The sequence below is a fragment of the Nilaparvata lugens genome, chromosome 12 (genome assembly GCF_014356525.2).
Source record: "Nilaparvata lugens isolate BPH chromosome 12, ASM1435652v1, whole genome shotgun sequence".
In the NCBI taxonomy this organism is placed as follows: Eukaryota; Metazoa; Arthropoda; class Insecta; order Hemiptera; family Delphacidae; genus Nilaparvata; species Nilaparvata lugens.
In genome coordinates, this window is record NC_052515.1 from 34,689,132 (window position 1) to 34,707,212 (window position 18,081).

Below are 18,081 nucleotides of genomic sequence, written 5' to 3' on the forward strand. Positions count from 1 at the left end.
GATGTGAGAGACGATCTCCAAAAAATGGGATATAGAGGATGGAGACAATTAACAGAGGACCGAGAAGCGTGGAGAGCTGTAGTGGAGGCGGCCAAAGCTCATATTATTAAATAAAAATAAAATAAATAAATGTTACAAAACCTCAGACAACTGCTGTTAGATACTGTGAACTTGAAATAATAATTATTATTGGCATATATTGGCGAATAATTTCAATTATTACTGGCATATTTATTAACATCTATTTATTATTTTTCTTCAAGTACCTTCTGCATTACATTAGTTAAGTTGATGAGAAATAGTTGTAAAAAAATATGAAAATCGTAAAGAAGCACTAATATCACATCTTAGTTGATAAGAGTTAGTTCACATCATAAAGAGGCAGTAATATCAAATCTTAGTTGATAAGAGTTAGTTCACATCTTAAAGATATGAAAATCATAAAGAAGCACTAATATCACATCTTAGTTGATAAGAGTTACTTCACATCTTAGTTTTTAAAGTTGATAAGAGATTATTTTTTGAAAATAAGTATATCATAATTATTAGAGTAATAATATTTAGAATGAGATTATTAAATTATGATTAAACTACATCCCTTTAGTACACTTACTACAAATACCAGAACAATGAGGTACAATATTCCGAGAAAACTTGAAGTTAATCGAACAACAAAGATAGAATAAAACATGAAAAAATGTTATCGCTGAGCATTAAAATGAATTGATGTTATTGATTTGGATGTTATGGATGGAGCTAAAACACAAGTTACTTGATTTAGATAACAGAACTAGATAGATTATTATGAAACACGTTATTAATCGTATAAAACACATAGAGATAAATGAGAAACAACCATAAATATCAATGGAATTAGATCATTGAAAAATCTACTGAATATTCATCCTACATAGAGACTATTAAAACATTTTAAATCATTTATTTATTTATTAGAACAGTCACAAACACGATATTTGGAAAGAGAAACAGGCAATTGCCCAAATATTCTTCAATTCCTTGATTTTGGCACATAAATAGTCTAAAGTGAGGTTAAGTTTAAAATTTCTGTTTTCACCAAAGATTAACACACAGAGAATACGTATTCGAGATATGACTGATGAATTTTGAATTTCGAAGGGTTGATAAGAGCCGGAAATAACACTAAACAATCCGAAAGTTTCAATAATATTGAAATAAACTTGAAAATTTTGAGCCGAAAAATTAAAACTACTATCACCGATTGAACGAAGTGAGTTTAAATCAAAAACTAAACAATAAAATTCCGGTTTTAATGAAACCAAAACATATAGTAATTTTTTGAGATAATTGAATCCTACATAATACACGTAAGAGCCGTTCAAGGCAACATAAACTGAAACATATAAAACATTAATTTTGCCCATATAACATATACACACGAATATTGCCCGAGCAATATAACCCCGATTTCTCTACCTAGGCGATGTATTGAAATCCAGGTCGTCATCATAGTCTAGATCTCTATGGACTTGCACGGCTTCAAAGCAGGGTGCTTCCAACTCCCCACTGCAGTTCATATTGTGATCGCTGCTATCACTTCGAAATTAATTTACAAAGTGAAACAACATGGAAAAGAAAGTTGAAATGTATGAATACAGGATAGACAGAAAGATAGATATTATTAATATACTGAATATGATTAAAAACTTGGATATTTCATATTCACCACAGCTCTGTTCATAAATTGTGATTAAATTTGAGAATGAATATAAAATTAAAACAATAATTCGAGGATCGAAAATACAATGAAAGATAGAATTTTAATGTAAACAACTCTATACTCAACTTTATTTTACATAATAATTCTGTATCATTGAATCAATAAATAAACTCAAGAAGAAACTTTTTGATTAGAGAACAACATTTAACTGTTTTAATTTTACAGAAATTCTATGTTCTTAACGAAGCAGTTAAAAATGTAATGATAAAATAACATGTTTTTGGACTCAGGGGACCTTGAAGCGTATAGAAAACTTGAAATTAGAGTACCTTATTTTTTTTGGAAAGCAATACTTTCCTTACCGGAGTGATCCGTGGTCTAGTGGATAGAGTGCTTGCGTAGCAGCAAAGAGATCCCGGGTTCAAACCCTCTCATTATTACCAGAAAGTTTTTTAACCAGATCACTCCCGTGTTATCGGATGGGCACGTTAAACTGTCGGTCCCGGCTGAAGGATGACAGTCGTAAGGCCCATTGACGGCTTAAATTATAAATTCAGGCGGTGGGACCTTCCCGCAAGGGACTCCCCATCAACAAAAGCCACTTTAATTTACTTTTTTTTTACTTTCCTTACCTATGGTGATAGGGTAAGGAAAATAAAAATGAGATATGAACATCATTCTAAGCACTAAAGAACGGTTTCCCGGTCAAGCAGAAAAAAAGATCATTGGTTCTTATGATCATTGGTCATACAAACTTTAAAATTTTGAAACCAAATTTCACTGATCACTGTCACAGTTGTGTGGGAATCCAAGTTGAATTATATGGGAGGAGATATTGTGGTACAATATCTGGGTTAGCCAATAAGTTGTTTTTTTTTTAATTATTATTACACGAAAATCCAAATTGAATACTGCGGAAATTGGATTTTCGTTTAATAATAATTATTCATTAATTAGCATTTGAGCAAATGCAACTTCCAATTTATTTCCATCTGTAGACTTGCTTTTTTTTACCCCACTTTACCTTACTTTTACCCCCCCCTTCAAGGTGAAACTCATTGTTCTTGAGAAAATAACATGACTACAAAGCAGTAAACTCAGTAGGCCTAAAACTACAGACTCAATTTGGCTAGTTTTCAGTTCAATGATCTCTAGATTTTTTTTTTAGGTACTATCTTGCAGAAGCCAGCATAACTGATTCATGGAAACTACTATTTACAGGGAGGTTCATTCACATGTGCGCGATGTTTCGATCTCTATGTATTTCGTAAATCTATCAAGGAGTATTTGACTTTTTATTAAGTTGATAGACAACAGAAATCTTACCTCTGTGGCGTAGCCTGCACCCGTTGAGGCTGCTCCGGTTCCACTTCCTCCTCCACCTCCGGCTCCACATCCTGTTCGAGTTCGTCGGGTGTGGCGGCTCGCCTGGCCGAGGCTGGCTTGGGCATGGGCTGGTTGACATTGGCCACGGCTGGCTGCATTGGCCTAATGCTGGCCACCGGACGATTCTTGGCCGCCCGTTTGATGCGCTCCTCCAGCAGAGACATGTCCTTGTCAGATATCTGCAACCGCAACACATCAATACAATTGATTCATTACTTTATTGAGTCATAAACCAGGAGGTTTGACAAGCCCCCAAACATGACTCATTCATTTTTAAGAGGAGAAATCATTTTTTAACTAAATCTGATCACACAGTTTTGGTTGACAAAGTAAAGACGCTGAGCAGAGGTAGAAGTGGGGCTATATTCTAGTCTCCCCTCCAGCCAGCTTTCAATGTTTCTGAATAAGATTCCACCACACACTTTTTCATCGTCTTTCTCCGGAGACAGACTGAACACTGACCAATGGCTGGACATCCCTATGGTAATTTGACTTCATTACCTTAAGGGCGAAGTTAGAAGTATCTGCCACACAAACCTAGATTATTATCGTTAGCGTATGGCTTTGAATGGTGGGGAGACCCAAGGGTAGTTCCACCTCGCCGTATATAGTCCAAAGTTCCCTAATGGGAAACCGGACACTAAGGGTTATAGTAAGTTGAATGAAAAAGACTAAGAAATTGTCAAAAAACACAGATTTATTGATACTTAGAAAGACTGGTTTCGGTTATTACACCATTGTCAATCTCTGATAAACTAGTTTATAACTTTGATAACTAGTTTATAACTTTGATAACTAGTTTATAGCTTTGATAAACTAGTTTATCAGAGATTGACAATGGTGTAATAACCGAAACCGGTCTTTCTAAGTATCAATAAGTCTGTGTTTTTTGACAATTTCTTAGTCTTTTTCATTCAATATGAATAATTACCACAATATCAACTTCTCAACTACACAAAAAGGTTATAGTAAGCACAATACTTTAAATTTACACTTTTCACATCGAAATTAATATCTTTTTTATGTTAAAAAGTCCAAACATACACAAAACCGAAACAATACACAAAACCACAAAGCCAAATTTAGAAAATATTAAATTTAGACAATAAATTTAAAGCCGAAAATTTATATCACGTACCTAGAAAATTGGATAGAGTGAAACGTTCAATGAGAATTTTAAAGAGATCTATCTCTAAAAAAACTATGGTGAGGTAGACGTTATAATTGCAGTGGAGAAAGATAGGGGACCAGCCGATTCTCTGCCTTGGCACTGTCTTCTAGAGACGCTTGCTCATACTGGTATATCTAATTGAATATTAACTGTTCATTCTTGTTCAAATTAGATTTTATTGGTCAAGAAAATATGTTTCAATGGGTTGGTAATACATTTTTGAGATGAAATATTTTTTAATAAATTATATTCCTGCATTGTTAAAAATCGATATGTACATCACATTTCGGGTTCGGTTCCACAGGAAGTATTTTACCACTTTGTACTGCTAATTATAGATCCCATTGTGGGGAGTGGAAAGTGGCTAAACACGGAAAGTAATTTGCCTGCAGCCTAAAAAGACGGAACAGTATTAAAGTAAGTTGTTTCATATCAAGTTGTCCATATCAATTCGCATATCAATTTTTCGAGCTGCAGAAAATTTGTACAGTTCTGCTCTGTTATATGTACTGATAAGCCTCAATCTTAAAAATGAAGTGATAATTTGATGTTTGACTGACCTGTCCGACAGTCTTGAGCACCTTTTCTCCGTCGAGGAAGTACGCGGCCACAATGCAGTTAAGTGCACCGTTACGCACCGAGTTGTCCCTATCCGAGATGTGTTTGGCGATCTCCTTCAGTGCCACACCGGCAGATGGCTGGCAAACAGTCGTGCCAACCGACTCGATCAGGTAGCCCAGCTGCTCCAGGCATTCTACACACAACAACGTGATCAAATTCATTTACTCCTCCATTCAAAATATTCACAAAAATATAGAACAAGTTTACAAGTGAACAACATACTACCAAGAGAAAAGGTAACATAAGAAGAAATCCCCTGGTACAGGCCGTTCATGTTCCAAATTTCACTATTCCAATTTTCACAAAAGCCTATAGTATTAAAAGTTCTTTTACTTTCCTTGGCCTATTACCATAGGTAAGGAAGTATTGCTTTCCGAAAAAAATTAAGGTACCCCAATTTCCAAATTTCTATCTGTTTCAAGGTCCCCTGAGTCCAAAAAATTGTTTTTTGGGTATTGGTCTGTATGTATGTATGTATGTGTGTGTGTGTGTGTGTGTGTGTGTGTGTGTGTGTGTGTGTGCGTGCGTCAGTGCACACAATTTCTCATCTCCCAATTAACGGAATGACTTGAAATTTGGAACTTAAGGTCCTTACACAATAAGGATCCGACACGAACAATTTCGAAAAAATTCGATTCAAGATGGCGGCTAAAATGGTGAAACGTTGTCAAAGACAGGGTTTATCGCGATTTTCTCGAAAACGGCTCCAACGATTTTGATCAAATTTATACCTAAAATAGTCATTGGAAAGCTCTATCAACTGCCACAAGTCCCATATCTGTAAAAATTTCAGGAGCTCCGCCCCATCTATGCAAAATTTGATTTTAGATTATCAATTATCAGGCTTCAGATACAATTTAAACAAAAATCTCAGGTGGAAACGATTGAGCATAAAAATCTCTACAATTAATGTTCAGTAACATTTTCACCTTAAATTGAAAATAAGCTTCAAATTCGAGAAAATGTGATTATTCAATTGCAAACTGTTAATTCTATTAAATCATTCACTATGAAGAGATAGCAGACCTCGTGTGTCTGCAGCGTTATTGTCCTGTCACCAGCTGACTCAGATCTTTGAATAGAATACATGAGATGCGCGTGAACACTAGCGTCAGGTGATCAATTTTTCATAACGGCAAGGAAAGTTGTGTGAGTGCGCCACACCAGATTTTTTCGTGAAGCTACGTGACGCGGTAGTCTCTCACACTGAGCCGTTCTTACCCGGCCAGGACAATAATAATCGACAGTAGTCAACATTAATCGGCTTGAAATTTGGAACATAAACAACCCATCTTCTTATGCTATCTATCTTTTCTCTGATACTACTAACAAAAAGTACAATAAGTTACTGGACTTTGTTCGCGAATAGGAATCAGATACAAAGTCTTATAAATCAGACTTTGTATTCAAATTATCATTTAATATAGTTGAAGATGTAGTAGACGGAGTTGAAAAGTGTGATGTAAACAATATAATAAAAATCTGGTGTGATACTCACACAACTTTCTTTTGCTCATTGAACTGAAAGCCTCATTCTAAAGAGAATAATTTAGGGGAATAACATAATGACAATATTGAAGTTGAAAAAAATCGGTCGTCATTTTTGAGAAAATCGTGAAAAACATGGTTTTTTAGTAACTATCCGCCATCTTTCTCAAGAATATTACGGAGCTCCTGCAATTTTCCCAGAAATGAGACTCATGTCAGTTGATAGTGCTTATAAATAGCTATCCATGCTATAAATTAGAAGAAAATCGTTACAGCAGTTTTCGAGAAAACCGTGAAAAACATGTTTTTTTAGTAATTATCCGTCATTTTTCTAAATAATATTACGAAGCTCCTGCAATTTTCCCAGAAATGAGACTCATGTTAGTTGATAGTGCTTATAAATAGCTAAATATACTATGGTAATAGGGCAAGGAAAGTAAAAATAACAATCAAATTCCATACTGTAGTGAAAATAAAAGAACATAATTATTAGAAATAGTACAAAAGGTTGAAAATAATTCAACAAAATTACTTTTATCAGTGACAGCATCGAAACAAAAACGAATTACATATCAAAAACTTGATGGAATATTTTAGTTGACTAAATTAATGAATATAACATATTGAAAATGTTCAACTGAAAGCTTAATTTGAAAAGACTTTCCACCTTAACTAGCGTATACATAGCCAAAGCTTAGTTTTAAACATGAAGTGCTTATGAGTATTTATTCTTCTCAAAACAGTTAGGAGTAAGTTATAAAATTTCAACTTAAATCTACCGTTACATCAATGTATGTTTGCATTCATTACAATTTTTTCAAATCCTTTTGAAATTTTTCTTTGTATTCAATTATTGTATTAATTCTTCGTATTCATACAATTATTTAATGTTGTTTTCCTAGTAAAATTCCGATGGTTGATGTGCAGTACAGGATAATCAACAATTAATTTTATTGAGAGTCAAATACTTTTTCATAATTCTGAGTAATTTAGTTTAGTACTGACCAGAGCGTTGACGGGCATTCTTTGACTTTAGGCCATCCATGATGTAGGTGAAGAACTTGGAGACGGGGTACATTAGCACAATCTGCTTGAACAGGGCTCGCACACTGTTACGCACTGCGTCCTTCGGATCTCCAACCTCATCAAACAAAACAATTCTCAATCATCGAAATCTTAAATATTAATACTCAATACAATAGAGTTGAATAAAAAAACTTGATGAAAAATGAATATTGAATACTCTCGCCCAGAGATATGTATTATTATTACAAAAATATTAAATATTTTTTAACAAATTTTGTTGTCTTCAATACTAAGTAGCCGGGGATCAATTATTCTGATCTCAAGACTACATCTTTGCACTTTATTATTATTATTATCCTGTTTGAGGTTTTGCTTGAACACCCTTCCCTGGGTTCTGACCCACAAGGGAGAGTGACAAGCAATTTTATCAGAGTGACTGCTCCACATGTCCATGTGGTAAACAATCATACTGGGTCCGTTACCATTAAATCGTTTGCTTTGAGTGGATGTAATGAACCAAGGATGACAATTAGGCTAGAATGGTTTTGAGGTTGACCAAAAACGAGGGTTTCATGCCGCCCAACACTTCTCTAATCAACACCAACATTCTCATGGAGTAGCCTGGGTTAAGCCTGTGCAGCTCTATTGATAGATCTTAAAATTTGGCTGTTTTTCCTTCTCCTTGCTGACAATGTTGTCTTCAGCAGGTGCTGAGAACTCGATCACATACATTGTCTTTGCCACTATGTCAAGGAGGACAACATCAGGCTTTGTGGCTCTTAAAAGCCTGGTGGTGGAGAACGAATAATTCCAAACACTTGGCACCTTTCCCCACAAAAGACTCAATCTCCCCTGGAGCATAAAGCAGCGCTGGTGTTTTGTCGATACCATATGAGTGTCAAGATGGTAATACAAGATGATATATCTATGGATGCAGCCCGCAGCTGCATGAACAGAGCACGAAGATAAGATGTGCATGATTGTCTCTGGTGCTCTGTAACACACCCTGCAACTGGCATCTGGGACATCCATGTGCATCACTCTGCTACGGTATGGCAAGGTGTTGACCATCTTGGCAAGCCAGTATGAAACCCTCAGTCTCAGATTTCAGGGCTGCTGACTTCATTAACAACAATGAATTAGCTGCACTCTATAAAGAGCCACCCCTGTCTGTATATGTCAGACTGAGCCGCTTAAGATGGACAGGGCATGTGGAGAGGATGCCAGACACTCGGTCTCCCAGAAAAATATATATGGGACAACCAGGAGGCAGAAGACCGGTGGGAAAGCCAAGACTGAGATGGGTGGATGGCATCTCAAAGGATGCTGCAGAACTTCTTCGCATCAGGAATTGGAGAATGAAGGCAAGAGATCGTGATTGATGGAGGCGCAGTATTGAGGAGGCCAGGGCTCGATTTGGGCTGTAGCGCTATCGAAGAAGAAGAAGACTTCATTAAAGCAAAAGTCAGTGGTTTGGACAAGCCCTGCTCCTCGATAGAAGACACCACGCAAGGACTTGACCTTATGCTGCTGCAAAAGAAGTCTAGACTCAGCAGTCTTTACTCTAGCCCTTAGTTGATTAGGCTGAAGCCCTTCCTCCCACTCAGTGTTAAAATCGAGACCAAGGGTATTATTATTATTATTTCTATTATATGTGATTGTATTGATGAATAAATTTATACATACTCAATGCAATACTCAGGTCATTTTAAACCAATATTCTAATCATTTAACACCAACATTTCTACAAATCATTATAATTTCTATTATGTGATTGTATTGATGAATGAATTTTTACATTTTCGATGCAATACTCAGGTCAATTTAACCCAATATTCTAATCATTTAACACCAACATTTTTACAAATTATTATTGATTTTTCACCCTTTCTCAAAACCGCAAGAGAAGGCCTAGTGCTACAGTATTTGAACTTATACATTCAGAAATTATACAGAAAAAGGTTGTTTTAAATCGACTATAATGTCACCGTGTAAAGGCTCACCTTGAGCACGAGGTAGGGAATGAACGCGGATGCCTCGTTCTCGAGCATGATGTAGTCGTCGTCGATTAGCATGTTGAATGCGGTCTGCAGGTACTCGAGTCCCTTGAGGATGACCGACGGATTTGTGTCGAAGAAGCGCAGTGTCATCCATCGCAGAATCAGGTCCAGGTTGCAGGCAAGCGCCGCCAAATGAGAGCCTAGGTCCTGCAAACACAACGTTGAAAATATATTTAAAGAGAGGTTCAGCAAACACAACACTAACATTAACTCAAAATTATTCAAAGAGTGTTGCATAACAGAGCCTATAGATCAAGGATAAACAGAATCAGATCCAACTTGAAGGCCAGAGCTTGCAGATGAGAGCCTAGGTCCTACAAACACAACACTAAAATTAAATTTGAATCAAATTTATTACCACATCAATAAAAATTTGCAATCATGACAAACAAAATTCCATTTCATATTTTAGTCCAAGCAATAAATTATTATTATTATTATTATCAAATCATCTATTGACCACCTTTAAAACGGGTATGTAGATTCGTCAATCAGTCAAAACGCTTTCAGTCTTAGTAAATGCTCAAAAAAAGTATAGAAAGAAAAGTCCGACAATGCATCGAAAAAATAAATACTGATGGTAGGATTGAAGAGCATTAAATTATCTTTGATTTGATGTATTATTTCACTATTTCATTCTTTCCTTCAATTGTTATAGCAGCTTTAGTGTCGGGGGTGGTCTTAATTTAGCCACAATATATCATTTGTTGAAGAAATTTTATATCATTCTATCTATATCTACTACACAAAGCAGTGGAAATAATGAAAATTGGCAATTTTGTTATCCGTCTTTTTCAGTGAATTTATAACGTGAATCTTTCGAATCTCACTATACCTTCTTCTCAATCTCTCAACCTAACAATATAATTATTATCTATAGTTATTATATTGCAAATTGCTTTTTCATATCATATAAAGTTCAATAATTATTTTCTTAGTCTATATCATGTAAATTCATCTATAATTTTGCTGTATTGTAAGCTATTGTATATAAATGTATAAGCCAGTATATATTGTAATCTACATAAATAAAGTAATCAATCAATAACCTCTAATTCTTTACAGTATGATTAATTGGTTTAAAATTGAATCAAGATACACCTTCTGAATCTCTTACATTCAATAAAATACAGTCTAATTAATTTGTTAAAATTGTCTGAATCGTAATTCATCATCAATCCAATAAGCCTCATACGTAGCTGTTCATTTTTTGAGTTAGCTAGATAGTTTTCCTGAGGTATTGTTGGCGTCTTATTCTCACTCAATACAATTATTTCAACATTCCATTCAACCGATATGCGTTAGGCTATATACATTTTCATTCAAACCTATTTCACTAAAACACTTACCTTGTTCAGCTTATCTATAAACTTCAAATGGTACTCGAATCACAGCTATATACTACAGATGACGGTCGAAACAGGAGTTTAAACAACTAGTTCCTATTTCACTATAACACCCACCTCATTCAACTGATCAATAGCCTTCAAATGGAACTTGAAGTCAGGATGGAACATGTTGGCGATTAGCGCCTTGTTGACTCCAGCCGTGGTCATCTGGTCTCTCAGCAGGTCGACGAATTCGTCACGCGGCGTCGTGAAGTTCCACTTGAGCGTCTTCAGCTTCTGTTCGTCGATGACTCGCTGGTTCTTCAGGTTGTTGGTGGGGAGGAGAGGGGTGATGTCTGCCTCTTCGTCGGCTCCCTTGCGACTGCCGGCTGACGACGATTTTGCTGAGTTGGCCGTCTAGAAAGAGAAACAAGGAAACAAGGTCAGTCAAGTCATTCCACTTACAAACGGAAACATGAAATATGAATATATTTGAAGGAAGTCTAATCTACGTTGTGAACTGTGTGTCACCTAAATTTGGAGGAAAATTAACACAAGGATTGCCTTATTATTTTATCTATCAATGTTTTCACGTCTGTGTTGTTCCATTAAAATAATATACAAATAAATAAAATAAATATTCTCAATAAGCAAATGTAATGGAAATGAAATAAATATCCTATTATATTGAGCGAGCAAATTCTCTATTTTTATATCTGGTTATTTATGTTTAACATATCTCTAAAACGGCTCTGACGATTTTCACGAAATTTGGAACATAGTAGGTTTATAATAATATAAAAATTCGATTGGACTAGGTCTCATCCCTGGGAAAAACTTGCTGAAGGACATGAAAAGGATAATTCATCCTTGGCTGAAACAGCTGAGACTTTCGTCGTCTGTGAATAGTAAAAAGTAAGCGAGTGATTCTGAGGAAAATCAAAATATCGCATCCCCGAGATTCATAAGTTGACGTATAACCAGCTGTGAAATATAAACACGATCATTTTAGAGAATTGTGTTCTGTTTATCAATAAATAAAAATAACGAGCGAAGCTCGGTGCCCCGATATTAATGTATGATAATACACATGAATATATGTGTATTAACGTAGTCTTATGTACATTGTCATAGCCACCTCTAATAAAAGACCCTGGCCTAAGATATTGCAAAGTCGCAGTGTAGGCCTAGAATCTAATGCATGATTGGTGAAAAAGATTTTAAAAAATACCAGCTGATCTTTTTCACCAATCATGTATTAGATTCTGGACCTACGCTGCGACGTTGCAATATCGTAGGCCGGGGCCTTGTATTAGAGGTGGCTATGACATTGTGTCTTCTCGCTGAATAAAATTGATTGATTGATGAAATAAAAATGATGTATCCACAAATAAGCAGCTTGTTATTTATGTTACACATACAGACTTGGTCACAATAATAATAGGGACAACCATTTTCAAGATGAATCCACAAATTAGACAACTTGTAATTTATCTTTCTTGGTCCTGATCATACATCAACAAAGATGGTTCACGTGAAGCCAAAACACAATAAACCAATTGTATTGGAAGACCAGACTTCACTTATGAAATAAGAAAGAAGATCAATAACCACATGCATGATGAACATAAATGTGTGTGTATATATGATAAACAAGCATGTTGTACACACATGTTTTTCATTCATGTCCTACCGTTACTGTTCAGCCTATCCGGCGTTCGGGCAACCGGGTCATAATCATAATCTACAGCTATAATGCTGTGTTGAAATTAAAATATTAATTGGTGGTGAAAACATTCAAAGGAATAAAACTTGAAAATAATAGGCCTACCCCCTTTACTTTTCAAGTCAGAAAGTCAAACTCTATCTACAATACCGTGTCAACAAAATATGCAAAGTATGCAACAAAATAACGTGAACGAATATACAAAGTATGCAACAAAATAACGTGAACGAATTAGAATTCTAGAAGCATTAACTTGAGTTTAGACGACGACTTAGTGATAGGTCCGATTACGACTTAGTAGCCGACGAGCCGAGAATAATGTCTCACAATGAAAATGAATAATTGTTCAACGAAAAAATCAATTAGTATGCATCAAAATAACGTGAAACAAGTAGAATTCGAAAAACATTCAACGAAATAAACCTTAAAAATAGAATTCACCTTGAGTTTAGACGACGACTTGGTAATAGTAGCCGACGAGCCGGGTCCCATCTTGGCGGCTCCCTTGGCAGCTGCACCTCCGCCTCCAGCAGTTGCCGCCCCTGGGGCAGATCCACCCTTGGCGCCGCCTTTGCCGGGCGGAGCGGGGCGTTCGGGCACCAGGCAACGGGCCTTGTCCAGTAGGCCGCGAACCTGGATCGATGAGGCGGGCTGCAACCATACGATATACAATTTAATAGAATACCATTAGAAATCAAAGGAGAGGAAAATTTCAATAGCTTCAAAAGAAAAATTAGACATTGGTTATTCAGTATTGGGATACAAAGTAGTGAGGAACTAATAGTAAGTAGGATTTAGGTTTAAGTGGTATTCTTTTTAAATAAGGTAATTTATAGGTAGAAAATAGTACTTCGGTTTAGTATCTTTGTACTAGGTGATGCTTAGGGTAATAGATATAGTTTTAGATTTCTTGGAATTTTTGTATTATCTGTTGTAGCATAAATTAGTATTAATTTGATGATAACCTCGACACATATATTATATAGTGAGGTATCATTTTCTAAACCCTGAATATGTTATATTAAAAATATGTAATATAATGTAATGTTTGTTGAATTTATGAATAAACTCCTCTGGATGTGTCGTCCAACATCCAGAGAAATTATTATTATTATTATTAATGGTCGATAGTACTAGTCGAAATATCGTAATTCAATTTATTATCGATATTATTATCGAATATCGTAATTCAATTATCGATATTATTATCGAATATCGTAATTCAATTATCGATATTATTATCGAATATCGATAATAGTAATCGATAATGATCAACTTAAGAACTTCTCAAGTTGGTCTCGATATTTAATGATAGGCTACAGTAGATACTTTTGTATCTTTTATTCAAATCATGTTTTCATTCTAAGACACCAAAAACAAATGCATCACAGTTTCATCAACTTCCTTATTAGAAACTATTGTTCATTGCAAACCGAAGGCTAGGCACACACCAGTTAGTCAAGACAAGACACGTTCAGTCACAATACTTCACATAGGCTTATGAAGACATGTCTAATTGGGATGACTAATCAGTGTGTGTGTTGCGTCATAAGCAACTATGTGAAGTATTGTGACTGAACGTGTCTTGTCTTGTCTTGTCTTGACTAACTGGTGTGTGCCTAGCCTTAGTTTGCAGCATTAGTCTTATGGATTAAAGCGTTGCCAGATTCAAATTAAACCTTCAGGATTCAAGTTAAATCCAAGTTTTATGTGACAGAAATAAAACTGTGTATTTCCAACCATAAACTATATATATATATATAGGGTGATTATAAAAGGACTTTACAACTTTGAAAGCACATAAATATTTATTGAAATTATTTAAAGAATTTAGAAATGTGTCATTTTGTTACAAAACACTTCAAGTTTAAGGTGTGGGTGTTATTTTGGTTGGATGTGACAGCCGTTGTCAAGTTTCAAGTTTCAAGTTTCAAGTTTTTATTGGGCCAGTTGAACATATAAGTTACATATAGCCAAGTCACAATTCACATTAGAGAAACATACAATAAATTGCACAGATACAATACATACAATAGACAATAATAAATAAAATAAAACAGATCAGTAAAAGCAAATTTACAATTAGATCAGATAATTTAGTCTCCTGTACTTGGGTATCAATAGACAAAAAAAGCATTATATTAAATTGACTAGGGTGTTGTGATCAGCAGTAATGAATTCCTCTACTGAGTAAAATTGATTCACAATCAACCAGGATCTAAGTACTTGGAGAAAACGTTTATTCGGCAAGGATCTAACTTGAGTTGGTAGCAAGTTATGGAATTTGTAGCCTATCACAGGGTAGCTCGACTTGGACTTTTCAAGTCTGCATCTTGGTATATATATACTCTCACGGTTTCTTGTGAAGTGACTGTGAATGTCATTGCTCTTTGGTAGCCTATCCTGCATCTGATGTATATCCTTCAAACATTGATAGATGAACTCATTAATGACGGATAGAATGCCATTCTTAGATAGAAGGGGCTTACAGTGATCTAGATAATTGGTAATGCAACATACATCTCACCGATAATCGATTTCTTGCCACACTCTTACAAGCATATCAAGCGTAACTTGTGCAACCGCAGCGATCTCATTGTGATCCGATTTCAGAGTAGAAAGTAAAAGACCACTTGTTCAGCATGATGGTGTACTAGCTTATTTCCACGAAGAGGTTCGGAACTTTCTAGATAACTGCTTCCAACTTCGCTGGATTGGCCGTGCAGGGCCAATTGAATGGCCACCTCGCTCACTGGATTTAGCACCGATGGGATCCTTCCTGTGGGGTCTCATTAAGGATAAGAATTATGTTCCACCTCTACCAGACAATCTCAATGACCTCCGAAATCAGATCACAATCAGATCCCTGCGGTTCCACAAGTTACGCCTGATATGCTGGTAAGAGTGTGGCAAGAAATCGATTATCGGTGAGATGTATGTTGCATTACCAACGGCTGTCACATCCAACTAAAATAACACCCACACCTTAAACTTGAAGTGTTTTGAAACAAAAAATGACACCTTTCTCAATTCTGTAAGTAATTTCAATAAATATTTATGTGCCTTCAAAGATGTAAAGTCCTTTTATAATCACTCTGTATACTCTTCTGAGACCGCTAGACCTCAACTGCTGAATGCTCTCTGTGTGCTCAGATCCTACCTTCCATTTGAAAAAAATAATTGAATAAATTGACAATATTTACTTTGAGTTTCTCGCAAGCGGACATCATGGGCGAATAACCGAGGTGATACATGAAGCCAACCAGAGCCTCTGATGCATTCTTCCTGACGTCAGCGTTTCTGTCCTCCAGGTTGGCATACAGCACTGGAAGGCATACCAACAGCTCTTCTTTCGGCACCGTTTTCACTGCAAATCAGACAGCAAATTAGTAAAATTTCAATATCGATTCCAGTTCAAGCGTGCTCAGAATTATATTTGTCCAAGAATAATAGATATTGAGGTGCGTACAGATTTACGCGCCGTGAACACGAGCGATTCTCTTTTAATCAGCTGAAGCCAAGCTTTTTATATCTATATCTTACCGTTTCTGTACAAATACAAATATAATCAGCTGGTGAAAAGTGAATTGCTCGTGTTCTCGGCGCGTAAATCTGTACGCACCTCAAGAATTTCATTAGCCATCAATATTTACAAGAAATACATTGACATCGTCAGGTAAATATAAGTAATAAATTGCTCAATGGTAACAATAATACAGCAATATAGAAAACTAGCTACAAAACTTCACTCAATATCAAAAAAATCATTTACAGTATAAATCACTGTCTAATTAATATTTCGTTTAGCGTATTCTTGAACTTATACAAAGGTAAGTGCTTGAAATAATCTGGAGTGATATTATAAAGTTTAATTGACATGAAATGGAAATTGTTCTGAGACTTTGTATGAGAGAGAATATTGTTCAATCCTAACTTTATGCCTGTTTCGTGTATTGATACTGTGGAAATTTCCATTTGCGAGATACTTATCCAAATGACCCTGTACATAACATAACACATAGAGTACATACATTGAGTCAAAATTTTAAGGTTTATAAATAATAGAACGCTTCAAAAATAGTCTCTGAATACTGCTGAAAGGGCCATAGGCTATTATCATAGAGTAACAATAGCGTAAGTAGATATCCCATGGTATAGGGCGTTTATGTCGCAGCTTTTACTGTTATCCCAAGCCGATTACTGTCGATTATTGTTGATTTTTACTGTTTTGACCGGGTAAGAGAGTAATAACGGCACAATATGAGAGACTACCAGCGTCATAAAGCTTCACGGGAAAGAACTGCGTGGGCTATCAGCTTGAGATAACAGTAAAAGTTGCGACATAAACGCCCTATGCCATGGGATATCTACTTATGCTATTGTTTCTCTATGCTATTATGTATAATTTCAGTTAAAACAGAGATTGATCAGCTGTTCATTAGAACACGGAATGTAACACGTTATAATAAATGCGACCATACTGTATGATGGGTTGTAGTGTTAGAAGTACTGGTTCTGTGATGGAAAAGAAACCACCTGGTCTTCCCCGTTCAGTTCGTACTCCGGAAAATGTGGACCGAATCAGTGTCGTCTAGTCCTGAGACCAAGTCTTCTAGTCGATCGTCTAGGACTAGTAACAACTGCCGTTCCGATTCGATCCTCATTTTCTGGAGTACAAACTGAATGGGGAAGACCAGGTGGTTTCTTTCTCATCACAGAACTAAAGTAAGGTCCACGTTATAATGGCAGTATATAAAGATAGAAGAATAGCGATGCCGATTATCTGCATTAATTAATTATATTTATACACTGTCAAAAACATAATTGGCATCGTTTTGGACCTAGAAAAGGATAGTATCACCGGCTTTGTCGAAAGATAGACAAGGATAGCAAAACCAAAGTTGATCAAATACTGTCATTATAACGTGGACCTCACTATAGTACTTCTAAACGCTGCAACCGATCCGAGAACGGCATGAAACTTTGAGAATATGTTGGGTGAATATTGGGGATGGTTTCTGACCAGAAATTTTGATAGGGGGGCTAATAATAATTATATATTAATCCATTTTACAGACCTATGTTTTCGAAATTGTCGGCCGAGCGGCTAACGTAGAACGGGAAGATCATCATGATTCAAGATCATGTTGTGATACTATGATTTAGCATCTAAACTTATACCAGATGTAATAAACACGTCACTCTGTGATAAAATTGTTTACTGGTATTAAAACGGTAGTTTTAAGCACATAGAAAGTCCGTATTGAGATGTGAATGAAAATATTGATGGTCAGATAAATTTCATGATTCACCAAATAAAGTCAAGTGTGACATAAGATACATTGACTTTTTGGCGGTACGAAGTTCGCCTGGTAAGCTAGTTTACTATAATAAATCATTTTACCAAATTAGACAGAAACATAAATGATAATATAGTGGGTATTTACTTACTGTTGGGCAGCTTAGCACTGAGCCAAGACCAGACCTCAGCCTATATATATATATATATATTATATTATATAAACTCATGTTATTTTCAATTATCCACTGCTACTGCTGTTATTACGAAATTGATA

General features: G+C 35.7%; 1 protein-coding gene across 1 annotated transcript; it reads right to left on the reverse strand.

The window, feature by feature from the left end:
• Positions 1-1,436: 1,436 nt before the first annotated feature.
• LOC120353905 (protein mini spindles-like) lies at positions 1,437-17,991 on the reverse strand. The gene is made up of 9 exons (XM_039439389.1): positions 17,957-17,991; positions 15,709-15,872; positions 12,947-13,156; positions 10,915-11,196; positions 9,395-9,598; positions 7,371-7,506; positions 4,817-5,010; positions 3,027-3,264; positions 1,437-1,579 (listed from the first exon to the last, which is right to left on the reverse strand). Coding segments are annotated over exons 1-9 (1,557 nt in total). The 5' UTR covers positions 17,958-17,991; the 3' UTR covers positions 1,437-1,451.
• Positions 17,992-18,081: the final 90 nt, after the last annotated feature.

Coding starts and splice junctions, on each gene's coding strand:
- LOC120353905 (XM_039439389.1), bottom strand. Junction 5,011..7,370: donor GAATGCCCGTCAACGCTCTG/GTCAGTACTAAA, acceptor TGTTGTGTGTAG/AATGCCTGGAGCAGCTGGGC. Junction 1,580..3,026: donor GGTGCAGGCTACGCCACAGA/GGTAAGATTTCT, acceptor TAAATTAATTTC/GAAGTGATAGCAGCGATCAC.